Source organism: Meles meles, chromosome 11 (assembly GCF_922984935.1).
Source record: "Meles meles chromosome 11, mMelMel3.1 paternal haplotype, whole genome shotgun sequence".
Lineage (NCBI taxonomy): Eukaryota > Metazoa > Chordata > Mammalia > Carnivora > Mustelidae > Meles > Meles meles.
The window spans coordinates 52,463,760-52,491,316 of NC_060076.1; the positions used below are offsets into that span (position 1 = coordinate 52,463,760).

The 27,557-nt window shown below is 36.3% G+C and overlaps 1 protein-coding gene across 8 annotated transcripts in view; it reads right to left on the reverse strand.

Annotated features, from left to right (window-relative positions):
* CNTLN (centlein) overlaps nt 1–27,557 on the reverse strand; it is a 299,263-nt gene that overhangs the window by 196,257 nt on the left and 75,449 nt on the right. For all 8 annotated transcript variants that reach the window (XM_046023817.1, XM_046023821.1, XM_046023820.1 and 5 more), the window contains exon 3: nt 14,296–14,380. In XM_046023817.1, the coding sequence (XP_045879773.1) occupies nt 14,296–14,380 (85 nt within the window). The remainder of the gene's footprint in view (nt 1–14,295; nt 14,381–27,557) is intronic.

Genomic DNA, 27,557 nt, shown 5'->3' on the forward strand with positions numbered 1-27,557 from the left:
AGCATAACACCTAAAACTCTATTGAGCAATACTTCAGCATGTTATTATAAATAATAAATATATTATTTATATGACCTACTTTCAAAGGGGCATGGAAGTTTTAGTAAAAAACAGAAGTTATGAAGCCACAACAACTAAAACAATGGTAAATGGAGAAGAAGGATGGGGTAACAGATCTAACTGTAACAGAACAAAAACTTATTTCTGAGCTTCTTATAAGGTTAAAAAAAAGGGGAGGGGATAAAACATTGAAGAGTTATCATCATCTAATTAAATACAATATACTAGGCTGTGAGTGGAGTCATCTAACAGCTAAAAAATAATGTGCATGAGTATATGTATGTGCTTAATCTTCTAGAAATTTGACTACATACGTAAGTAAGATTTAAATAAGCTATAGGAATTGTCATTCTTAAGTGTTATTCTATTCCATAGGCTATAAGTCTTAAAAATTAAGAGCTACTTATTGTCAGTGGGACAACAAAAACACACTAGAGGGACTTTCAGTTTCCACTCAAGCATGTAAGGAACTTGGAAGTCATCTTTCCTATTCACTAACATGAAAAAAAGCTGAACTAACTAAAAATCAAAAACTCTTCCTACATCTATTAAAGAACTGGGTGGGGTCATAGACTATTGTTCCCCAAACTAGAGAAACAGACAGGTAGGGACAGATAATGACAATTTACCAGAGCAGAAAACTCCTTGGGAACCACTACCAGAGTAGGAAAATCTAATCTGTAATTAACAGATTGCTAGAAGATCAAAGTGGACAAGTCTTGAGAGTTACAAAGTCCAAAAAAGCCCAATCTTGGGCAAGTTTTGCCAGAGCCTAACCAACCTAGCTAAAAGGAAATACCTAACTCCAACACCCTCTACCCTTTCTATCAATCCAAGGGGGAGGGAACTGAGAAGTACTTATGATGGTCACAATGTCAGGACATAAGCTCTCTAAAAGACTGAGACGTAGGGCACCTGGGTGGCTCAGTCAGTTACGTGCTGCCTTCAGCTCAGGTCGTGATCCCAGGGTCCTGGGATCGAGCCCTACATCAGGCTCTCTGCTCACTGGAAAGCGTGGTTCTCTCTCTCCCTATGCCTGACCCTCCCCCTGCTGTACTCTCTCTCTCTCTCTTTCTCTGTCAAATAAATAAATTAAAAATAGTGGGTGCCTGGGTGGCTCAGTGAGTTAAGCCTCTGCCTTCGGCTCAGGTCATGATCTCAGGGTCCTGGCATCAAGCCCCACACTTGGCTCTCTGCTCAGCGGGGAGCCTGCTACCCCTCTCTCTCTGCCTACTTGTGATCTCTGTCAAATAAATTTAAAAAAAAAAAACTTAAAAAAAATAAAGTTTTAAAAATTAAAAAAAAAAAAAAAAAAAGAGGGGCACCTGGGTGGCTCAGTGGGTTAAAGCCTCTGCCTTCAACTCAGGTCATGATCCCAGGGTCCTGGGACTGAGCCCCGCATTGGGCTCCTGCCAGCAGGCAGCCTGCTTCCCTTCCTTTCTCTCTGCCTGCCTCTCTGCCTACTTGTTCTCTCTGTCTGTCAAATAAATAAATAAAATCTTTAAAAAAGGAAAAAAAAAAAAAAAAGAGGGCGTCTGGGTGGCTCAGTGGGTTAAGTCTCTACCTTCGGCTCAGGTCATGGTCTCAGGGCCCTGGGATCGAGCCCTGTATCCCGCTCTCTGCTCAGCAGGGAGCCTACTTCCCCCTCTGTCTCTGCCTGCCTCTCTACCTACTTGTGATTCCTGTCAAATAAATAAACAAAATCTTAAAAAAAAAAAAAAAAGACTGAGACCTAATTATGGAACTATAGAATGTTTCCCCTCCCCCTGACACCTCACCATATCAGTAGGGCTTCTATATACCAACCAGAGAATACAATGGACAAAATCATGCGTCTCAGATGATATTTAAGAAACTTCTAGAGAGACACAAATAAAAAAGAACAACAAAACAAAGGTTAGCCTCTGACACATATAGCTATAGCCAACGGTAAAGATAGCCTAAGCCCTATCCAGATAAACATAAAACCTCACACTAAAGGTCTACTCACATCAGAACTTTTTACCCATTTAGTCAATTTTAATTGTCAACCTGGTAGGCCATAGTACCCACGGTACCCAGTTTTTGATAGTTTTTGATGAAACATGAGTCTAATGTTACTGCAAACATATTTTTCAGATGTGATTAACACTTAAATCAATGGACTTTGAGTAAAGAAGATTACCTCTCCATAATGTGGCTGGGACTCATCCAGTCAACTAAAGAACATGGAGAAAGGGCTATAGGCCTCTGAGAAAGAAGGAATTGTACCTCCAGACTGCCTTCTGATTGAGTTGCAACATTAACTCTTCTCTGGGTCCCTACCTTGTCAGCTAATCTTGCACAGTTCAGACTTGTCAGCCCACAACTGCATGGGCCAATGCCTTAAAATTAATTTCCCCCTCCATATAGATAGATAGATACAGATAGATAAACAGACATATGTATGCACATCTATTACTTCTACTTCTCTGAAAAACCCTAACAGACTTTGGTCCAATTTCGGACATCAGTCTTAAAATTACAAGGACACAGATACCATCAACAACAACCTGAATCAGCTTAGAAGCAGATTTTTCCTACATCAAGCCTCCAGATGAGAGGACAATCCAACTGTAACCTTGATTACAACCATATGAGATCCCAACTATGTCCAGAATCCTGACCCACAGCAACTTAATAACTGTATTTCACTAGCTTATGATAATTTGTTATGCAGCAACAGGAAAACCAATATAATGTGATCTATTTTCCCAAAGAATTTACACTAAAAATAATGGATAAGGTGGTTATGGAACATAAGCATTATAAATCTTGACAGTACAAAAAAATGCAATGAAAAAATGCTGAGAATAAGAAATAAGTCCTCCAATTATTCTCTGTAAGTTCACTTTAAAATGCAGGAGAGGGGCACCTGGGTGGCTCAGTGGGTTAGGCTGCTGCCTTCAGCTCGGGTCATGATCTCAGGGTCCTGGGATCGAGTCCTGCATCGGGCTCTCTGCTCGGTAGGGAGCCTGCTTCCTCCTCTTTCTCTGCCTGCCTCTCTGCCTACTTGTGATCTCTCTCTGTCAAATAAATAAATAAAATCTTTAAAAAAAAAATAAATAAATAAAAAATAAAATGCAGGAGAAACAAAGGCTGAATAAATCAAAATACACTAATTTTCTTATCTTTTTATAGTGCACAGTTGAGAGATATATACATTTTCAGAATGTTAGAAGCAAGAAGTACATTGCTAAATATAATATTTAAGTAATAACTTAACCACTAAAAGAAATAATACAAACTCTAAACATCCCAACTATCAACATGAAAATGCATGTATGGGGTGCCTGGGTGGCTCAGTGCGTTAAAGCCTCTGCCTTTGGCTCAGGTCATGATCTCAGGGTCCTGGGATCCAGCCCCGCATCGGGCTCTCTGCTCCGCAGGGAGCCTGCTTCCTCCTCTCTCTCTGCCTGCCTCTCTGCCTAGTTGTGATTTCTCTCTGTCAAATACATAAAATATTTTTAAAAAAAAGAAAATGAATGTATACGCAAACATGCAAATACACACAAATGAAAAATATAACAAATATAAAAAGCTAAGAAAACATTAAAAATGTAAGCATAAGGACAGTCAGAGAACAAAGATCCAATAAGTATGTTATATCAAGAAATGTAGATGGGATAAACTTATCTTTTAAAAAGGAAAGATGTATAGATTGAGTCAAAACTCACTTCCAGGGAAGATGGTAGATTAGGAGGATCCTAATCTCACATCATTCCACGTTCACAACTAGATAACACCCACATCAGAGTAAATAACCCAGAAAATGACCTGAAGATTGGCAGAACAGACTCTCCACAGCTACATACGCTGAAGAAGGTAGGAAAGACATAGACATGGTTGGGAGCTAAAGAGACCAATGGGACTGTATGTGGGAGGGAGGGACACTGCAGTGGTGAAGAGGGCAAAGGTGCCCCAGGCTACAGGGGATCTGCATAGGAAAGACAACCCTAATATCTGGCTTTGAAAATGAGAGGGGTGGGGGAGGTGGGGTTGGGAGAGGGGGAGGGGTTATGGACATTGGGGAGGGTATGTGCTATGGTGAGTGCTGCGAGTATGTAAACCTGGCAATTCACAGACCTGTACCCCTGGGGATAAAAATACATTATATGTTTATTTAAAAAAAAAAAAAATTGGAAGGGGAGGCAAACCATAAGAGACTATGGACTCTGAAAAACAACTTGAGGGTTTTGAAGGGGCGGGGGTGGGAGGTTGGGGGAACCAGGTGGTGGGTAATAGGGAGGGCACGTATTGCATGGAGCACTGGGTGTTGTGCAAAAACAATGAATACTGTTACGCTGAAAAAAATAAATAAATTTATAAAAATAAAAAAAAAAAAAGAAAGAAAATGAGAGGGGCATAATTTTGCAAGTTCTTATAATCAGTGGGGCTTAACACCGGGAACTCTGAAAGTCAGCCAGCTTGGCTCTGGGAGAGCCTGGAGAGCAAGAGGAAACTGAGTCCCCCACCCTAAGCACTATAAAGAGCCCTGCAGAGATAAAGCAATAGAGGCAGCAATTTGAAAAATGCCTCGGATATACAGGAATATTTCCTCGCCAATCTCAGAGTCTGTGCTGGTGGTACAGATTTCTTCGGGACAATTCTCCAGGAACAAAGGAGCTAACTGGGTACCATTTCTTTCTTCACCCACCAGCCTGGAGACAGAAACCTGCAGAGAACCAGCACAGCCCCAACACTCCACCTAGCTGGCTATCAGCATACCTCCCCTTCCTCCCCACACCCCCATCCTTATGCTTCTGTGGATCCACACCCTCCAACCTTGGCAGGAGTTTTGGGCAGCTATAGGTCCCCTTCACCAGTGGACAGGTTTGGACCTCACCAGAACTGTTTGCCCTGCCCCCCACATTCTCCTATGAACCTAAGCACTCTAACCCTGCAGCAGTTTTCTAAAGCAGCTCCAGGTCCCCTCCCAGAGCCAACCTATGCAAACATTGCTAACACTGTGCTCCCATGTTTTCCTACAGACCTGACTACTTCAATACACCCTTAGAGCCCATCAAAAGCAGTGTCACAAGCCTGGCAGTGTGCAAGTAGACCAAATAGGGGCCAGCACCACTCCAAAGAGACTGCTGCTCCAAGAAGAGGGCAAGATAACCACACACACACCAGTCCAGCTGGGGACCCAGCAGTGGGCTGGGGCAGACATCTGGTCTGACTGCAGGCTCTGCCCAGCAATGAAAGCTTCTCAGGGAACAATATAGGGAAAGCACCCTGCAGTTCAGTGCTACTACATCTCTGGCAAATGCCTGGTCTGACTCAACTCAGGTCCAGGGTGGCCCCAGTCTGGTCCACTAACAGAGAGACCAAACCCTGCCAATGACAGGCAAAGAGAACCACTGCAAACAATCGGACTGAAAGGCAAAAGCAGTTCAGCCACAACAGTAGACCACAATGCAACACAAATACGAGAGAATAGGGGACATTGCACTGCAGACACTACAGGACCTCTTCTTCACAAGGTCACTACTTTCAAGAGCAGGAGACACAGCTGACTTTCCTACCACAGAAAAACAGACACAGAGAGTTAGACAAAGTAAGGAGACAGGGAAGTTTGTCCCAGAAGAAAGAACAGGCCAAAATCACAAGAGAGCTAAATGAAATGGAGAGAAGTATATGACTGATAGAGATTTTAAAGTAAGTTCATAAAGATACTCACTGGGTTTGAGAAAAGAGTGGAGATCTTCAGTGAGATCCTTAGGAAAGAGAGAGAAAACATAAAAAAGAACCAAACAGAGATGAAGAACTCAAACTGAAATTAAGGGGCATCTGAGTGACCCAGTCAGTTAAATTGTCCGACTCCTGACTTCGGCTCAGGTCATGATCTCAGGGTCATGAGATCAAGCCCCACATCAGGCTCCGTGCTCAGCAGGGAGTCTGCTTAGGATTCTCCCTCTTCCTTTGCCCTTCCCCCACCACTGGCATGCTCTCTCTCTATCCCTAAAATGATAAAAATAATAAAAGTAACTGAAATTAAAAATATACTACATGGGATAAATAGACTAGAGAAGAAGATGAACATATCAGAGATTTGGAGGAAAGAGTAAGGGAGAGCAATGAAGCTGAATAGGTAAGAATAAAAAATAATAATACAATGAAAACAGATATAGGGAATTCAAGGACTCCATCAAGTATAATAACATTCTCATTATAGGAGAGAAAAAAGGGGACAGAAAATTTATTTGAAGAAATAATGGCTGAAAAATTCCCAAATCTGGGGAAGGAAAGAGAAATCAAAATCCCCAAGGCATAGAGAGCCCCAACAAAATCAACCCAAGGAAATCCACACCACAACATATAATAATTAAAATGGCAAAAAGCAGTGATAAGGAAAGAACTTTAAGAGCAGCAAGAGAAAACAGTTACATACAAGGGAAACCCCATAAGGCTACCGGCTGATCTTAGCAGAAACTTTTCAAGCCTGAAGGGAGTGGTATGATATATTCAAAGTGCTGAAAAGAAAAAACTGCAGCCAAGAATACTCTATTTAGAAAGGCTATCATTCAAAAGGAGAGATAAAGAGTTTCCCCGACAAAGAAAGCTAAAAGAATTCATCACCACTAAACCAGCCTACAAGAAATGTAAAAGGGATTCTTAGAATGGAAAGAAAAGGTCATTACCAGGAGTAAGAAAAGCAGGAAGCACAAAAGCAAAAAAATTAGTATATCTATAAAATTCAGTCAAGGAATTCACAAAATAAAAGGATGTAAAGTAAGACACCAAATACCTAAAAGGTGACAGGAGAGAGAAGAAAAGAATGGTTCAAACATAAGTGACAATGTAACAGAAATGGCTATATGCATAAGATGTTATATACAAGGTTAATGGTAATCACAAATCAAACACCATAACAGTTGTGAAAAAAATAAAGAGAAAGAAATCCAAGTATATTATTAAAGAAAGTCAGAAAACTATGAGAGAGCAAGAGAAGAAAGGGATAGAAAAGAACTATAAAAACAACTATAAAATGAGTAACAAAATGGCAATAAGTACATATCTGTCAATAATTACTTTGAATATAAATTAACTACACACACCAGTCAAAAGACATAGGGTGATAGACTGTATAAAAAAGCAAGACCCGGGGCACCTGGGTGTCTCAGTGGGTTAAGCCTCTGCCTGCGGCTCAGGTCATGATCTCAGGGTCCTGGGATGGAGTCCCATATTGGGCTCTCTGCTCAGCAGGGAGCCTGCTTCCCCCTTCTCTCTCTCTGCCTGCCTCGCTGCCTACTTGTGATCTCTCTCTGTCAAATAAATAAATAAAATCTTAAAAAAAAAAAAAAAAAAAGCAAGACCCATCCATACGTTGCCAACAGGAGACTCATTTCAGACCTGAAGGCACATGCTGATTGGAAGAAAATGGATGGAAAAACATGTATCACGTAAATGGAATTGAAAAGAAAGTTGGGTAGCAATACTTATACTGGACAAAACAGACTTTAAAACAAAGATGGTAACAAGAGACAAAGAAGGACACTACATAATCAAAAAAGGCACAATCCAACAAGAAGATATAACAATTATAAACATTTATGCACCCAACACAGATGCACCCAAACACATAAAGCAGCTAAAAACAACAAACATAAAGGAAGTAATCAATAGTAACACAGTAACAGTAGGGGATTTTAACACCCCACTTACATTGACGGATAGAACATTCAAACAGAAATTCAACCACATGGATCTAACAGATATATTCAGAATATTCCATGCTAAAACAGCACAATACACATTCTTTCCAAGTGCACACAGAACACTCTCCAGAACATATTACATACTAGGCCACAAACCAAGTCTCAAAAAATTAAAAAAATAAAAGTCACAGATAGCATGCACTTTTCCATCCACAATGCTATGAAACCAGAAAACAACATTAAAGGAAAAAATCTGTACAGAATAATATACAGGAAAGTTAATTAACATGCTACTAAACAATGAATGGGTCAACCAAGAAATCAAAAAGGAAATTAAAAAAATACATAGAGATAAATGAAAATGAAAATACAACAGTCCAAAATCTTTGGGATGGAGCAAAAGCAGTTTAAAAGAGGGAAGTTTATAGGAATACAGGCCTCCATCAGGAAGTATCTCAAAGAAAATCATCAAGAAATATCTTAAATACACAACCTAACCTTAAATCTACAGAACCAAGAAAAAGAAGAACAAACCAAACCCAAAACCAGTAGAAGGAAGGAAATAATAATGATTAGAGCAGAAATATATGAAATAGAAACTAAATAATAATAATAACAATAATAAATAATTAAAAAACAGATCAATGAAGCCAGGAGCTGGTTCTTTGAAAAGATCAACAAAATTGACAAACAGCGGGACACATAAAACATTTTTTTTAAAAGAGAGAGGACAAACAATATCGTAAGTGAAAGAAGAGAAATGACAACTGATACCACAGTAATGCAAAAGATTTTAAGAGAATACCATGAAGAATTATATGCCAACAAACTGGAAAACCTAGAAGAAATGTTTCCTAGAAACATATAACTACACAAACCTGAATCAGGAAGAAGTAGAAAACAGATCATTTAGCAGCAAGGAAACTGAATCAGAAAACTCCCAACAAAGTCTAGGACCCACTAAACAGGGAGAATTCTCCCAAACATTTAAAGAGGAGTTAATATCTATTCTTCTCAAACTCTTCCAAAAAACAGAAGAAGGAAATGTTCCAAATTCATCTAGGAGAAGAGCATTACCACGATACCAAAAACCAGATATACACTACAAAGAAGAGAACTACAGGTCACTATCTCTGATGAACACAGATGCAAAAATCCTCAACAAAATACTAGCAAATCAAATCCAACAATACATTTAAAAAGTATTCACCATGATCAGTGAAAATTATTCCTGCTATGCAAGGGTAGTTCAATATTCACAAATCAATGAAATGATAAAACACATCAACAAAAGAAAAGATCAAGACCATATGAACATCTCAAAAGATGTAGAAAAAGCATTTGACAAGGTACAATATCCATTCAGACTAAAAACCCTTAACAAGTAGGTTTAGGGCAAACATACCTCAACATAATAAAGGCCATATATGAAAATTCACAGCTAACATCATAATCAGTGGTAATAAACCAAGACCTTTTCCTTTAAGATCAGGAACAAAATAAGGATTTCTGCTCTCACCACATTTATTCAACATAGTAATGTAAGTCCTAGCCACAACAATCAGACAACAAAAAGAAATAAAAGGAATCCATCTTGGTAAGAAAGAAGTAAAACTTTCACTATTTGCAGATAACATAATACTATACATAGAAAATCTAAAAGACTCCATACAAACACAGGAAAAAAAAAAAAGAAAAGAAAAAAGAAACTATGATAACTAATAAATGAATTCAGTAAGGTTGCAGGATACAAAATCAATATACAGAAATACACTATATTTCTACACACTTATAATGAAGAAGCAGGAAGAGAAATTAAGAAAACAATCCCATTTATAACTGTACCCCAAAAAAATTTTAAATAAATAAGATACCAAGGAATAAACAACCAAAAAAGTGTAAGATTCATATTCTGAAAACTATAAAACACTGATGAAAGACAACACAAAGGAATGGAAAGACATTCCATCCTCATGGGTTGGAAGAACACTTATGGTTAAAATGTCTACACTATCCAAAATAATCTACACATTTAATGCAATCCTTAGCAAAATACCAACAGTGTTTGTTGTTGTTGTGTTTTTTTTTTCATGGAACTAGAAACACAATCCTAAAATTTGTATGGAACTGCAAAAGACCTTGAAGAGCCACACCAACCCTGAAAAAGAAAGACAAAACTGGAGGTATCACAATTCCAGACTTCAAATTATATTAAAAAGCTATAATAATCGAAACAGTAAAGTACTGACCCCAAAATAAACACATACATCAGAGAAACAGAAAAGAAAGCCCAGAAAGGATCCCATAATTATGTGGTTAATTAATCTTTGATAAAGGCGACAAGAATATACAATGAGAAAAAGTCTTCTCTTCAACAAATGGGTGTTGGGTAAATTGGCTGGCTACATGCAAAAGAATGAAACTGGACCACTTTCTTATATTACACACAAAAATAACCCCAAAACGGATTAAAGACTTAAGTGTGAGATCTGAAACCATAAAAACCCTAGATGACAATAAAGGCAGAAATTTCTGACATCAGTCGTAGCAACATTTTTCTGGATATGTCTCCTAAGGCCAGGGAAATAAAGCCAAAAATAAACATTAGGACTACATCAAAATAAAAAGCTTAGCACAGCAAAGGAAACCATCAACCATACTAAAGGAAACCTACTAAAAGGGAGAAGATATTTGTAAATGACATATGTAATAGAGGGTTAGTATTCAAAATATATAAAGAACTTATACAACAAAATCTCCAAAAAACAATACTGTTATGAACATTGGGGAGGGTATGTGATATGATGAGTGCTGTGAAATGTGTAAGCCTGACGAGTCACAGACCTGTACCCCGGGGCAAATAATACATTATATGTTAATAAAAACAATACATTATACATATAATACAATACATATAATACATTATATGTTAATTTACAAAATACTCTGATTAAAAATGGGTAGAAGACATGAAGAAACAGTTTTCCAAAGAAGACATACAGATGGCCAACAGACACATGATATGATGCACATCACCAATCATCAGGGAAATCCAAATCAAAACCACAATGAGATATCACCTGACATCTGTTATAATGGGTAGTATCAACAAGACAAAAATAACAAGTGTTGCTAAGGATGGGTAAAGAAAAAGGAACACTCACGCACTGCTGGGAATGTAACTTGGTGCAGCCATTGTGGAAAACAGTATGGAGGTGCCTCAAAAAGTTAAAAATAGAAACACCCTCCAAAAAAATAATAGAAATACCACATGATCCAGTAATTTCACCACTGGGTATTTGCCCCCGAAAAATGAAAACACTAAAAAAAAAACCTCACAAAAGTGAGTTTTCACTAATTTGAAAAGATATATGAACCACTATGTTCACGGCACCATTATTTAAAATAGCCAAGATATTAAAGCAACCTAAGCGTCCATGGTGAGACAAATGGATAGAGAAGATGTGGTGTATATACAGTGGAATATTACTCAGTGTTAGAAAAGAATGAGATCTTGCCATTTGTGACATGGATGGACCTAGAGGGTATTATGCTAAATGAAATAAGTCATACAGAAAATGACAAACACTGTATCATTTCATTTATATATGGAAGTTAAAAAACAAAGCAGGGGCACCTGGGTGGCTCAGTGGGTTAAAGCCTCTGCCTTCGGCTCAGGTCATGATCCCAGGGTCCTGGGATCGAGCCCCACATTGGGCTCTCTGCTCCGTGGGGAGCCGGCTTCCTCCTCTCTCTCTGCCTGCCTCTCTGCCTACTTGTGATTTCTCTCTGTCAAATAAATAAAATATTTAAAAAAAAAAAAAAACAAAGCAAAGGAACAAACAAAAAAAACAGAAACAGATTCACAAATACATAGAACACACTGGTCATTGCCAAAAGGGAGGGAGGTGGGGTGTGGGTAAAAATAGGTGAAGGGAATTAAGAGGTACAAATTTCCAGTTATAAAATAAATAAATCATGGGGGTGTAATGTGCAGCACAGGAAGATGTCTAATACTACAATACTTTTGTATGATGAGAGATGGTACTAGACTTCTTGTGGGGATCATTTCATAATGTATAAAAATATGAAATCACTATGATGTACATCTGAAAATAACAGGCTACTGTATATCAATTATACTTCAATAAAATAATAATAATAATAATATATATCACTCATTGAACAATATTCACTGAGAATCTGTTATATGTCAAGCAATACAGAAATAATGGACATCAGTGATATAAATGTGAACGGGTACATGAGGTTCCCCATCCTCTCACAATCTGTAATATCATGTAGGAGAATATGGTTACTTGTACCTTACTTTTATCCCCACCCTACTCCTCAAAGGGATTTAAAAATCATTAAAGGCAAAAATTATAACTCTAAATTTTCCATAGTTCATCACAGGATAGTAGACACATTTAGTATATTATACCTTGTAGAAAGTTATAACCATCACTGAACAAAAATATACATGATTTAGGCTAAGAAATTAGGGCCCATAAAAAACAAATAATTTCTCTTAAGAAAATTTAATATTTTATCCATGAGCTAAGTGGTTCTGCTTAAAAAAGGTAAATAACTAAATAGTATCTACCTAAGGAAGAAGAAATAGAAAAAAGAATTTAGTAAAGAAAAGGGGAAATATATTGTCATTTTTAAAAGTCAACATTTTAGGGGCACCTGGGTGGCTCACTCCTTAAGTGTTTGCCTTCAGCTCAGGTCATGATCCCAGAGTGCTGGGATCTAGCCCTGGATCAGGCTCTCTGGTTGGCGGAGAGCCTGCTTCTCCCACTCCCACTCCCCCTGCTTGTGTTCCCTTTCTCGCTGCGTCTCTCTCCGTCAAATAAATAAATACAATCTTTAAAAACAAAAGAAAGAAAGAAAGTGTCAACATTTTTAAAAAAATGGTATGCTATACCTAGCTATCTAGATCTGGTAACCTCAGCATTCCCTAAAACCAAAGAGTGGCAAAATCCATTCTTTTCTATAGAATACTGAAGACAGGTTCTCAGCCTGGATTTACATTTTCCCAAACCTCCTGAATCCTGGGGTAGCCAATATGATTAGTTTTTCTCAGCGAAGTATAAGTACAAATGGCATTTGCCATTTTTAAGTCATAAGGTTGTATCAGGTAGCTTAGTCTAGTTTAATTAATATAGTAAGCACACAACAGTATTTATCCATCTTAGGATTCATTTTGCTCTTTTTTGATATTCAAGTAGCAAATACAACTTTTTTTCCCCCAGAGCAAACTGACTAGAATTCATTTCTAAAATTTTATCATTATAGTATCAATTATGATATTTCCCGTAAGGAAAACACAACATTAGAGAACATTAAAATTTTAAATTTATATGTCAGATAAGAGTCTATATTCCATTTTAGAAAGTCATTATATAGATGTAGAGACCATAAAAAAATTGAATCTTTTCTAAGGTAACTTTCACCTAAAGTCCTTTAATTAAAAAAACCTTTAAGAGTAACCAAACTTAGACCAAAATTCTCCTAAAACTTTAACTGTCTAGGAAGGAAAATAGAGTCAAAAGTCAAAGAGCAATGCCTCCTAAAAGAGGATCTATTTGGGGCCCCTGGGTTAAAGCCTCCGCCTTCAGCTCAAGTCATGATCCCAGGATCCTGGGATCGAGCCCCGCATCGGCCTCTCTGCTTAGCAGGGAGCCTGCTTCCTCCTCTCTTGTTCTCTCTCTCTCTCTGCTTGCCTTTCTGCCTACTTGTGATCTCTGTCTGTCAAATAAATAATAAAATCTTAAAAAAAAAAAAAAAAAAGAGGATCTATTTACCCAGGAAAAATTACAGGCAATTCAGCATATAGTGAACAACTGGGTACAAAATGAATTTAAATATTTTATCACAATATAGGTCATTATTACAATACATTTCTTTCTCCTTCATTTTGAGATGTTTATACTTTGAAAATAGCTCTGGGAAGCACTGATCACATGGATTTTTGCAGTGATAACATACTAATTATATAATTACACATAATCTTATTATATATGTAATTGAATAATTTACTGATTTTATGTAAAATGGGATTGTATGAATCAAAAGTACAAGTTTTCAAGAGATCAAATAGAATCATCCCAATTATTTGTTAATCTTTTTAATAAATTAAACCATCTGAAAATTCATAAGTTTCAATGATACTGCTAGTAATAAAATGGTTACTGCTAATAATAAAAGATAAAGTTTAATAAAACAATAACTGCTAGATTCTACTATAAAACCATAACACTATCTTAAGAGTTTTAAAGTATAAATGGCATAGCCTATTAATTAAAAAACCAACAGGCTATAAACAAAGTACAATAGGGAAGAATAATCTTATATATACTAGTTTCTTATATAGTAATATAAGTACTATATAAGATTATTAATAATCTTATATAGTAGTTTCAAAATGGTAATATTTGATATAATGACTCTAATATTCTTAATGAACATTACTGCAAAAAAAATTAAAAATAATTGTAAAGATCTACTAAAATAAAAATTAATTTTTAGTATTTTCTGGCACAACACCAACCTGTTCCAATTCTTGTATTTTAGCATCCTTGACTTGCAGAATTTCTAAAATTTTTCTGTCTTTAGTTTCAGATTTCTGTTTTTCTCTAGAAAGAAAAATATAGAGTTTATTCGTCAAAATTGGTTGCTAAACCTCTAAATTTTCACATCCTGAAAATGAGTACCACTTTATAAAATACAGAAAATTAAATTATCTGGGGTTGACAGTCCTTTCAGAATTAATCAGAAACCATATGGCAAGTGACAACAACTTACAAACTACTGACAACTAAGACAACTTCATACCAAAACAACAATTTAGTTTCCAGATTTAGATGCGTGATAAAAAAATACTTAAAACATGCTTAATATTGATTGCAATAACCACTATATCATCAATTTAAAATAATAAGACAATATGTTCTTAATATAAATACTTTAAACCCATAATTAATAATAAAATATATTTCTACTATTTATTTCTATTTATTTACTTCTATTTGAAGTTAAAAAATCAAAAGAGAGCTAGAGATTTCCTAACAACAAATTTTTAAAATGGGATAGAAATTTATTGGGCATTTATTTATATTTTTTAAAAACTTTCAAAAATAAACAGTCTACAGCCATACCACCCTGAACATGCCCAATCTCACCTAAAAATAGGTAAAAAGAAACCTATACTGAAATCACTAATGAATCCAAAGTGACAAGTAAGGAAGAAGAAAAGAACCCTCAATTGTGAAACACTGAAATGAACCAAAGAGCCTTAGAGGCACAAAAGAATGAAGAGACACCAATCAGAAAAGCCCATCATGGGTTATAAGAAATAAATTCAGATGGTGTACTTAGACATTTTAAAAACTTGGGGTGCCTGGGTGGCTCAGTGGTTTAGGCCACTGCCTTCGGCTCGGGTCATGATCTCAGGGTCCTGGGATCGAGTCCCACGTCGGGCTCTCTGCTCGGCGGGGAGCCTGCTTCCCTCTCACTCTCTCTGCTTGCCTCTCTGCCTACTTGTGATCTCTCTCTGTCAAATAAATAAATAAATCTTTAAAAAAAAAAAACTTAAATTAGACTTTTCCAATAAGTTAGCACAGTAAGTTTACACTTTGAGGCTCTTCCCCATTCTCTCAATTTATAATATTAATAGACAAACATAATAGAAAAAGATTAAGGAGATACCCAAATCTCTAAGGATCACAAACTAAACAGAAATACAATGCTATAAACAAGGAGGAAGCTGTTGTATACTGTCCAGATTTCAAGGCAGGAAGGCTAAGGTGAAAAAGAACTTGGTGCCTGGGGACAATTAGGAAAAAGTGTGCTGCTCAATATGTAGAAGGATAGTTACACTCATTGTTAGAAACCAGAGACTAGAGTAGGACTCCCAGCTTCTGAAAGGAGTCTGGAAAAAAATTTCTCCCCACCCTCACCTGGAACTAGGATTACATGAAAGTTTAGAAAGGCAAAAGTTTATAGACAGCATCCCAATCAGGCACTGAGACAAAACACTCCACAGCTCAGGCACTAAATACAACAAATCCTCTATGTCACTGTTGGCTAAAAGCCCCAAGCTACCAATATAAAACCTAGTTCAGGATGGGGTGAGTGTGACTATTCAGTGGTAAGCACAAAATTTCTAGAGAAAAAAAAAAAAAAAAGCATTAGACAAAGAAGGGTGGTGGAGAAAGAAGAAAGATAACAGTAACAGCCATCCTCTTACTCAAGATTTGACCACGGATAAAAAAATCCAAAACACAAGAAGAGAACAGACACTTTACACGCACATAACACATACACACACTAACTCAATAATTCAAAGAAGCAATCACTCTAGACAAAATGAAAATAACAGAACACATTGAAGAAGACTTTAAAATAAGTAAGGATTTTTATGACCTAAAAAGAATGACTTAAATTAATAACAAAAACAATAAAAACAATTCAATGGGCATACCTCAAAACTAGATGTAAGAAGAGAATAAGGCAAAGGGATGATAACAATGAGATATTCATCCAGAACACTATATAAATGAGACTAAAAATATGAAAAGACAGTTAAGACATGTAGGTTTCACTTGAAACTCCCAACATATGCCTAAAGAGTTCCAGAAGTAGATAATAATGGGATGAAAGATAAAGCAGTATTTTTATTTATTTTTTTAAAAGATTTTATTTATTATTTATTTGACAGAGAGAGAAAGAGAGCTCACAAGTAGGCAAAGAGGCAGGCAGCAAAAGAGGGGGAATCAGGCTCCCCGCCAAGCAGAAAGAGTCCGATGCGGGGCTCGATCCCGGGACCCTGAGACCATAACCTGAGCCAAAGGCAGAGGCTTAACCCACTGAGCCACCCAGGCGTCCCGATAAAGCAGTATTTTTAGAAGAGAACTGCTGAGAATATTTTAGAATTAAATAGAATCCTCAGATTGAAAGAATATCTACCAGAACAAATTCTTAAACACACACACACACACATACACATTAATCCATCATTCACTCAACAAGCATTTGTATGACAGGCATCATCCTAGGGACTAGGGAACTGTAGCAAACAAAATAAACCAAGTGCTTCCTTGATGGAATTAATGTTCTAGCTTATAGAATCTGAAAATAAATGATATTAAGTGAATACATAATATGTCAAGTGGCTAGAAGTATAAGAACAATAAACGAGTATAATGCAGAAAGGAATGTCTCATCTTGGAGAACTGGGAAGCAAAAGGAAGGCTGCTGCTATTTTATATAGGATAATGTAAAAATGTAAAAAAAAATAAGAAAATAAAAAATTAAATTAAATTTAAAAATTTTGGGGTGCCTGGGTGGCTCAGAGTGTTGCGCCTCTGCGTTAGGCTCAGGTCAGATCTCAGGGTCCTGGGATCGAGTCTCGCATCGCTCTCTCTGCTCAGCGGGAAGCCTGCTACCCCCTATTTCTCTGCCTGCCTCTCTTGTGATCTCTCTCTCTCTCTGTGTCAAAGAAATAAATAATCTTTAAAAAAATTTAGAAATTTTAAATATAAAAAAAGGATAATGTAAAAATGGTTGCCCTTAAAGATGATAGGTAAGCAGAAACCTGAAGGAAGGAAGGAAGAGTCATAGAGATTTCAGGGAAGAGTTTTCCAGGCCTTGGGACCAGAAGCAAGTGCAAAGACACTAAGGCCAAGAGCACAATCGATGTATCTAAAGAACAGTAAAATAATAATGTTCATACAAAGGGAGAATGGTGGCTGAGGACACAATGGTCACTGGAAATAAAGTAATATATGGCCTTTTAAGCTATACATTGGATTTGACTCTCAGTAAAATGGGAGGACAGAGGATAGTTTTAAATATAGTTGTAACATGAATTAATATTTCATGAATATCATGGGCTGAGGACAGACTCTAGAAATCAAAAGTGGAAGCAGAGACAACAGGAGTCAACTAAAATACCTCGGGTGAGAACTAAAGATGAACTGGACAAGATAGGTAATGGTGGTGGTAACTGAGAAAGTGATAAAATTCTTGATAATTTGTAGGTAGAGTTAACAGGATTTCTTGAAGCAGTAGATAAGAGATATAAGTGAAAGAGAGAAGTCAAGAATGTTTCCAATATGTTGTCTGAATAACTGGAAGAATGGAGTAGACATTATCTGAGATCTAGATGAAGAGAGAGAGGGAATTAGACTTGGGGATTTGGACATGTTAAATATGCGATGTCTAATCAACACCCAAGACGTGGCTGGGTAAACAAGTCTGGAATCAGTCAAGTAGTGAAGGCTGAAGATAAAACTTTAGGCATCATCCAAATATATTTAAGACTAAAGGGTAGGTGAGATCGCCTAAGGAGTGCTTTTGGATCAAAAAATCTGAGGAATTGGGTTCTGAAGCACTCCACATTTATAAATTAGTAAGATGAGGGAAAAACAACCAATGATACTACGAAGGATAAAAGTCATGCAAAAGCAGAATCAAGAGAGAAAACTAATTGAACAAGTATTCCTAGAAGAAAGGAATCACCCTTGGCCAATGCTGCAAACATGCTAAAGAAAATAAAACTGAAAATTAACTACTGGGATTTAGCAGTATTGAAGTCACTGGTGATTTTGACCAGAGCTGTTTTAGGAGAATGGTGGATATACAAGCCTAATTGGAGTGAGATCAAGAGAGAAAGAAAAAAAATGGAGATAGTAAAGACTACTTTTCAGAGGAATTTTGCTGTAAAAAGGAGCAGAGAAATGGAACAGTACTTCAAGGGAAATGTGAGATCAAAAGAGATTTATCTCAAAAGATTGAAGATAAAACTGCATGTGAGTATGTCGACAGGAATGACCCAGGACAGTGAGTGATACTGATGATGTGAGAGAGAGAAAGGAGAACGCAGAGTGACATCCTTGGGTCCTTGAGTCTTTAGTGTACACAGTCTGGGCTTAGATGACAGCATAAACAGTTCTTCCAAAGAAATAAAAAGAGAAAATGTGGGTACAGATTCAGATATTTTGGCAGACATGGTTATGGGAAGACGGGAAAGCTCTCTTCTAAAAGCTTCTATTTACTCAGTGGTGTAGGAAGCAAGGGGATTGTCAAGAGTTTAGCTAAAGCTACTCCATGATTGCTGCCTTGGCATCCTCTTGGGTTTGGCCAAGCAGCCTGAAGTGACCTTAAATGAAGCTAGCCCATGCAAGTGCCCCAGATAGCAGCCTGCAGAGTCACAAGTAAGTTCTTGATAGGACTTCCCCAACAGCCCTTGTGATCAATTGTGTCCCCTACCTCCTAACACCTTTCCCTTTTATGTCCCTTATAAAAGATCCATCCCCCATAGAGCCGATTAAAACCTGGCTCTTTTGGTTTGACCAATCCACCTTAGCCTGGAAAACCCAAAGCGCTCCACCTGCGAAACCTCAGAAAAGCATGTGCCCAGATCCTATCTTTCCCCATACTGTGCCTTGACTTCCCATGTGGCCCCTTGAGGTATACTGGATACTTTCTCCAGGATCTGTGAATAATAAACCTCTATTTTAATTTCCCTTGTGGTCTGTTGTTGAACCATGGCTCACCATCCAGCACCCTGTGCACCACTGAACATGAATTTAACAAATTCATAATAACTGTCCATCACCTGAAAGTGAGAAGGGGAAACAAAGTGTTAGAAGCTGACAAGAGAGTAAACATCAAATAGCCTTCTGGGATACTGGGATGGTAAGTGAGTCAGGAAAAAATAAATAAATAAATAAATAAATACAGGATATCACCTAACCAGTGCTAGAGACCCCGAAGGTTAGTGGTCATAAATTCACATATGACCAGACATCATGGTTCAGATTTTTTCTCTAGCCATGTTCAGCTCTCCGGATATAGGTACACAATACAAACATAATATTTTACAACTACTGTTTTTACTGCTTTTGCTTTATCATGCTTTATTATTTTATTTTCTATTAACCAACTATTGTAGCACATCTGATGCACAATCACAGTCCATTGTCTTCAACCAGGCTCTCTTTATATTTGCGGTTCTTTTATTAATAGTGAAATTAACCACTTTTTCATCAATTGAAATGCTTTTTCCCTTATTTTTCCTAAGTTTCCAGTGCCAGTGAATGTATCTGCCATTTTGTATTTTTTGATGTATAAAACTATTTTGTATATTAAAAACATATGCCCTTTAGCACTATATTGTACACCTGCAACTAACATAACACTGTATGTTAACTATCCTGGAAATAAAATTAAAAACTTAACAAAAAAAGAAAAAAATATATATATATACCCTTTGGCTTTCATTTGTCACAAAATTAAAATGAAAAATAAAAAGAGAAAAGAAAAAAATATATATATCCTTAGGCTTTCACTTGTCACTACATTGTATACTTGCAACTAATATAACACTATATAACACTAATATAACACTGGAATTAAAGTAAAAAACTTAATAAAAAAGAAAAGAAAAAATATATAAATATATATATATATATACCTTTTGACTTTCATTTGTCACATATACTCTCAAATTATCACTTGAACTTTTAATCTGATATTATAAAACCATGAGTATTACAAAAGAGTACTACATCAATTCAAAGTATATGCATCTGGGGAAAAATGGCTTCAAATCTCAAAGGGAAGGGCATGATTGGGTTTACCCAACATGTAACAGGATTTAACAGTCAAGACATTAATTATAGTCAGAAACTATCCCTGTAAGTTGCTTTCCGGATATGCTATGAGTCTGACTTTAAATTCCCAGGAATTAGTTTAATTTATAGGGATCAAGTTTTTCTAATCCACTCTTTTATAATAAGCTTAAAATCCCCACCAGTGTCAAAATACATTCTCGCGGTCCTTTTAAATGAGATAGGATAAAACTAGACTACATGCCACAAAACTCAAACAAAAGCGTTACTACAGCTTCCAAATGAACCCGGTACCAGGGTAGTTATTTCCTATGACACAATTATGTAGATAATTCAGTCACAGTCTAACCCAGCGGTTCCTATACTATAGGTCATCAGAGAAGTACAATTAGCATCACCTAGGAACTTGCTAGAAATGCACTATCTTCCACCCTCTCTAAGGGCAGAGAGTCTAGAGCAGGGCCCAGCAATCTGTGTTTAACCATAACAAGGTGCTATGGATTGAATGTTTCATATTCATATGTTGAAGCCCTAATCCCAGTGTGCTGGTTTTTGCAGGTGGGGCCTTTGGGAATTCATGAGGGTAGAGCCTTCATGGAAAGGATTAGGCAATCTACAAAGAACAGGAGAAAAATGATCTCCCTCTCTATCATGTAAAATTACAGCGAGAAGGCAGCTGTCTGCAACAGAGCTCTCACAAGGAATGGAATCAGCAGCCACCTTGATACTGGACTTCCTAATCCTCAGAAAAGTAAGAAATAAATGTTTGGCTTTTTAACCACCTAATCTATGGTATTCGGTTATAATAGCCTGAACACAAAGCCTCAAGGGATGCTGACATACACTAAGTCTGAGTCACCGAAATCACAATAACTGATAAAGCTGAGTAATAAAATGTAGGTCATAAATGAAATATAAACTTCCAGTCAAATGTAAACAAAAATATGCTTCAGTGATGTATTTTAAACAAAAAACCTCCAAATTTAATGATTATATTATAGTTTTGAAATTGGAAAAAAAATCCCAATTCAAAGTCTATATAGAGATTTGTCCAGCAGCTCCTCCTGGTGGTACATGATATGTATTATTTTCATAACAGGAAAATGCCCCCAAGAGAAAACAGCGCTACAATATGAATACATTTTTACTTAAGATAATACAATTTAAAAAGTTGTTTCAAGTTGAAAACATCACCAACCTATTTGGTCAATTCAGTTAATATATATTCTATGTATTTATAAGATGTAACGAAAGGTTCCTAAAAAAAAAAAAGACACTGTCAAGAAGCTGATGATGATCAATGACTGAGACAAACTCCTGTTTAGCTAATTAGAACCACTGATGTGCAATAATGATGTGAGCTAAGAATATTTGCAGACTTCTTTAGGATGAAAAATGAAGTGAAGAGACGCTGTCAAGTGCGTACAAGTTTAAAGCTCCAATCACTTTTCCCAAGAGTACTACCCATTTAAACATTTAACATTGCTGCACTTAGTCACATGAATTACCATGTTAACTTTTTGCCATTTTTCTAAACTCAAAAATCTGAAAAATTATTCTAAATCATTAAGAAGCAAAATTTTACTGTGTTATAGACCATGCCATATATTATACAATATGACAGGATCATATTTTCTGGGTTTGAGCCCATTTTTAATGAGATGTCAAAAATGAAATATTAGAGTCTAAAAAGAAACATTTAACTATAAATGAGGCAATGATATCGGTCTGATTTAGAAAACAAAGAAAATAAAAAAGCAAAACTTACTGACATTGATTATTTTTAATTAACAGATAACAATAATACACAAAATAAACCTAGTTGGACTTAGTTTTCTTTCACTTGAGCACAGAATCTATTAAAATGCACATTTTCTTATTAATGACTTTCCATTTAAATGCTTTCTCAATTTCTGGTTAACATTAAGATTCTAAAACAGTAAGACTGATAAAAATGGAAGTTTAGGGAAATACGAATTATACCATTATCAAATTATCTATCCTTTTATTCATGAACTGTTTCATAACTTTTTCTACTTTGAATATGCATAATAAATTGCTAGGATAGTATCTATGAATAATATAGTAAGAAAGCTTGAAAAAAAAAAAGGAAAACTTAAAAACCTAACACAAATATTTTTCAAATATGTTTACTCCAGAGTAAAAACAACTATTGAAAAAACTCTAATACTCTTAATAAAAATACATTACCAAATCAATAACTCCTAAGACCTTTGGTAGAAAATATTTTAAAGGTCCAAGTATATTTAAAATATCTATTTTGTTTTAAGATCAAAGCTTAATTTTTACCACATAATCCAGAATTTCTACATATATTTTATACTTCAACATATTTAAACTATATATGAAAGGCAAAACTTGTGCAGAAGACTCAGCCTGACAGGTAAAAACGGACAGATTATTTTTTTTCTTGTTTAATCAAGTAGTTCCAAACCAGAATAAAGAATGGAATTAGGGTATAGCAACTTCAACTGAATTTGTAAATTATGGTGTACAGATGAACTTCGCAAACAAAAAAGCAATAATTTACTAGAATGTCACAACTTAGATTTAACACAGTACTGAATAAAATACTTTTGTTTTAGATACCCACTCAACATCACTCCTAAATATATAAAGCTGAAACTCCACACATTTTCAGTTTTATAGTTAGAAACTAAATGACTTTATCTGGTTCCTGATTTTCCTGTTTCTTCTAACTACATGTCCAGATACTTCTGCATATACTCAACACTCATTATCTAAAACATCCAGAAAAGAGCTGGAAAAGATTGTGTATTATATGTCTTTAATAACTGTGCAAATATTTTTCACTCAGAATCTAGAAGTCTTTCACAGTGTTCAAAAATATCAGCACTTCACAACAGACTGTTTTAACATCTGCATATCACCAGGGCTGCCCCCAAGGATTTTTAAATGATGCCTGCCTGTGCTGAATAAAGTGCTAACTTGCACCTTGCATTTCAAACTGTGTCCTGAGCAGCCATCCAGTTGGTACAACACCAGCTGAATTCCCACAGGCCACTGTTCACTCAGGCTTGACTGCAATTATCATGTCAATATTTTGTGCTCCGATATGCAGATCTGCACACATGCAAGCTGCATAATACTTCCTTCTCCATGGAATGTTGACTTATGTTCAATGTTCTGGGAATTTTTAATGAAACCAGAAATAAACTTACATCAAATAAAGACAATCATAATTATTCTGCCCTAAAAATTATATTCATGTTACCTTCTGCCATCCATAGGAAGGCTAAATTTTTTAAAGTAATTATGCTTCTGTACAAGTTCACAATTCTTTCATTTAAAGGTCTTCATAAAAGTTAAAAGACTATTTGTCAAGCTTTTTGCAAAACTAAGAGTTCAAATGTGTTTTTTCACTCTTCATTATTCATTCTTTCCCCTTAAACAGTAGAATAGTTCCAATTAGACACCTTTGTATTAGTTCCTTTCACTATCTTCCTCTCCATCCCTATCTCTGCCTAGGCATCCATGGCTGTTGCACCAGGAAAAGTCTTCAGCAAAATATATTTATGCCCTGTGTGGAGCTGCCTAGCAGCACTGCTGCCAGATGGAGGAATTCTGGCAGCTACACTTCTGGGGTCTCCAACCAGCCATGCTACTTCCATGCTCCAAAATGCAACCCTTTTGCAGGCTCTGTTTGCTTAATACACATGGGACAGTGTACAACCATATAGCAGCTGTGCAACCCATGTGTTTAAGAGTGGAATGGAGCAGGAGGGAGGTTTCCCCAGTGGTGAGAGTATGTAATATAACCTTATAACAACAGCCTGCTTATTAAGCATCTAAACTTTAACTATAAACATAAATATGACATAATCTCTCATCCTCTATGAGGTTAAATCTTCAAGCACAAGTATTTCAAGAATATATCCTAAATACACATGCAAAAAATACTAAAAATCATCTTGCCTTTTTAATTCCTTTTTATGGTTCCCATTTTCCAGGACTGAATTTTCATTTATAGACCAAAGAGAGAGAGAGAGAACACTAGAAATGGAGAGTGAGTAAAAGAAGTATTGAAGAGCCCATCACATAGTAAAAATAAATGTTAAAAAGAAAGCAAAACATATCTCTAAGACTGAAAAAAAGATTGTGTTTAGAAGTAAAAAACAAAAACAAATAGGAAAATAAAGCAATTTCTGCAGAGCCTTAATCTGAAAATATTATATACGAAAAAGTAAAAAAATTAACATTAGTAAAGCCTGATCAACTTCAATTTGAAACTTAGATATATTTCTGAATTTGAGTATTCAAGCACAAACACATTAGTTTAAGGATCAACAGACTGCAAATAAGCTTTAAAATTACGGAACAATAACATCAAAAAGGGTGCAAGTTTTCCTGGAAGCCTATTTGGAAAACATTAACTGACTTCACACAAGACTATAAAAACGAGCTGAAAAGGAATGTAAACTATAACATGAGATGGTGATGATGACACACAGTGTGCTAGGCCTTATTATAACTACCACATATGCATTAACTCACAACGCTATTCTTATTTTTATCTCACGAAAGAGAAAACTAAGGCACGTGAGTGAGTATTTGGCCTCAAGTCACACAATAAGCCACGTGGTACAGCCAAGATTCTATACCATGTAGCCCTATCTCCACAGTCTTACCCATAAAATAACTTCTTTATAGATATTACAGTTCAGTAGTAAGCAAGTTCCAATAAGAGACGAACAAATTTTTCCCTAACATCATTCAAAATGTTCAGTTTTGGATCTCAGATTTTTCCATCCACAAAGATCTAACAATATTCACCTTTCTAGTTTAGATTCTCTTCTAAAATGTCAGAACTGCCTGTAAAGCTGTTTCAATCAGTACCTCAATCTCATCCTAAACCTTGACCAATAACAATCTCATAGAGTTCATGGGTGAATGATAGCTCACAAATCTCTAAATAAATGAATCTACAACTCAGTGAAGAAAATATTCATATAATTAAATCTTTGCTATATAATTCCTCAATGATGAAAATTATATATGACATTCCTCACATGTCCCCTGATCAAAATTTTGACTGAGAGAACTGTTTAAGGATCAGTGCCACTTTGGACAAGCTTTTAATTAAATGCTTCTCTAATTCAACAAACTCTTTCTAAAATCCTCTTAACAGATGTATTATCTGAGACCCAGAGAGTTTCAATAAGGAAGACACAGAACTATTTGTGATTTAAACTCTGGTCTATGTGCCTTCTAAGTCTGTGTTCCTGTTATGGACTGGATGTTTATATCCCCTCCCCCAAATTCATATGTTGATATCTAATCCTAAGTGTGATGGTATTTGGTGGTAGGGAATTTGGAGGAACTTGAAAATAGAGACTTGCTGCCCTTATAAGGCAAGGAAGACTCTAGGGAGCTCTCCTGCCCCCATGCGAGGATGTAAGTTGGTGGCTCTCACTAGAACCTGACCATGCACCCTGATCTCATGCTTCTTGCCTCCAGAACTGAGAGAAGTAAATGTGTGATGTATAACCAACTCAGTTTATGGTATTTTGTTGCAGCAGCCTGAGCTAAGAGCCTATCTTTAATATTGTCAGGTTTTTTTTAAAATTATTTTTTAAAGATTTTATTTATTTATTTGACAGAAAGAGAGAGATCACAAGTAGGCAGAGAGGCAGGCAGAGAGAGAATGGGAAGTAGGCTCCCTGCTGAGCAGAGAAACTGATGTGGGGCTCGATCCCAGGAACCTGAGATCATGACCTGAGCCAAAGGCAGAGGCTTAACCCACTGAGTCACCCAGGAGCCCCTGTATATTGTCAGTTTTAAAATTCCTAATTTTAAGATTTAACCTTAAATACATCTCCAGAAGTTCTGATTTTATGTAACTTTGAAAGAGATTCTCATAAGAAAAAACACTTTAATCATGGAAAATAGAATCTTTTAATTTAACAAATACTATACACAAAACAAACAATAAGTTGAGACAGAATAAATGCAGGGAAGAGAGCTTATTTATTCAATGAAGGGGGGTCAAGGAAGACATCTCTTAGTTAATGATTACAATTTTTACCACAACCACTTTCAGGAGAAGCATTATGTATTTTCCTTCCCCTCACCCTCTCTCTTCTCATAATATAAGTAGAATCTTAAACACATATTAGGCATTTAAAAAATAATTCTGAATTAAAAGTATTTATTTAGTACGATCAGGTATGAAAAGTACACACCACAATCTTATACAAACCTAGAACTTAAAAACTCAAAAAAAAAAATATAGAATTTTCAAGAAGATTGAAGACCATAAAAACATATCTAATAACTAGTACTTTTTTGCAGGGATGGGACTATATCAAAAAAGGAAGAAACAATAGTATTCATTAAGAAGTATTATGGACAGGGCACCTGGGTGGCTCAGTCATTGAGTGTCCCTTCGGCTCAGGTCATGATCCCAGGGTCCTGGATTTGAGCCCCACATCAGGCTCTCTGCTCAGCAGGGAGTTTGTCTCTCCCCCTCCCAATGCCCTGCTTGTGTTCCCTCACTCACTGTGTCTCTATCAAATGAATAAATAAAAGTCTTTAAAAAAAATAACAGAAGTATTATGGACATTGGGGAGGGCATATGCTATCGTGAGTGCTGTGAAATATGTAAGCCTGACGATTCACAGACCTGTACCCCTGGGGCAAGTAATACATTATATGTTAATAAAAAAATTAATAATTTTTTAAAAAGAAGTAAAATATAGGGGCACCTGGGTAGCTCAATTGGTTAAGTGTCTGCCTTTGGCTCAGGTCATGATCCCAGGACACTGGGATCCAACCCCATATTGGGCTCTCTATTCAGCAGGGAGCCTGCTTCTGCCTCTCTCTGTAGCTCCCTCTAACTCTCAAATAAATAAATAAATACTTAAAAACCAAAAAAAAAAAAAAAAAAAAGTAATAGGAAGAAATTAGATTAATAAAAAAAAAAAGAAGTAAAATATACAACTTAAATGTCATATTGCTGGCCAGCTAAACCAAATGTCTTTCATTTCCAGCAATATTATAGTTCAAAATTATGCTTAACAATAGGGGGCGCCTGGGTGGCTCAGTGGGTTAAGCCTCTGCCTTCGGCTCGGGTCATGATCTCAGGGTCCTGGGATGGAGCCCCGCATCGGGTTCTCTGCTCAGCGGGGAGCCTGCT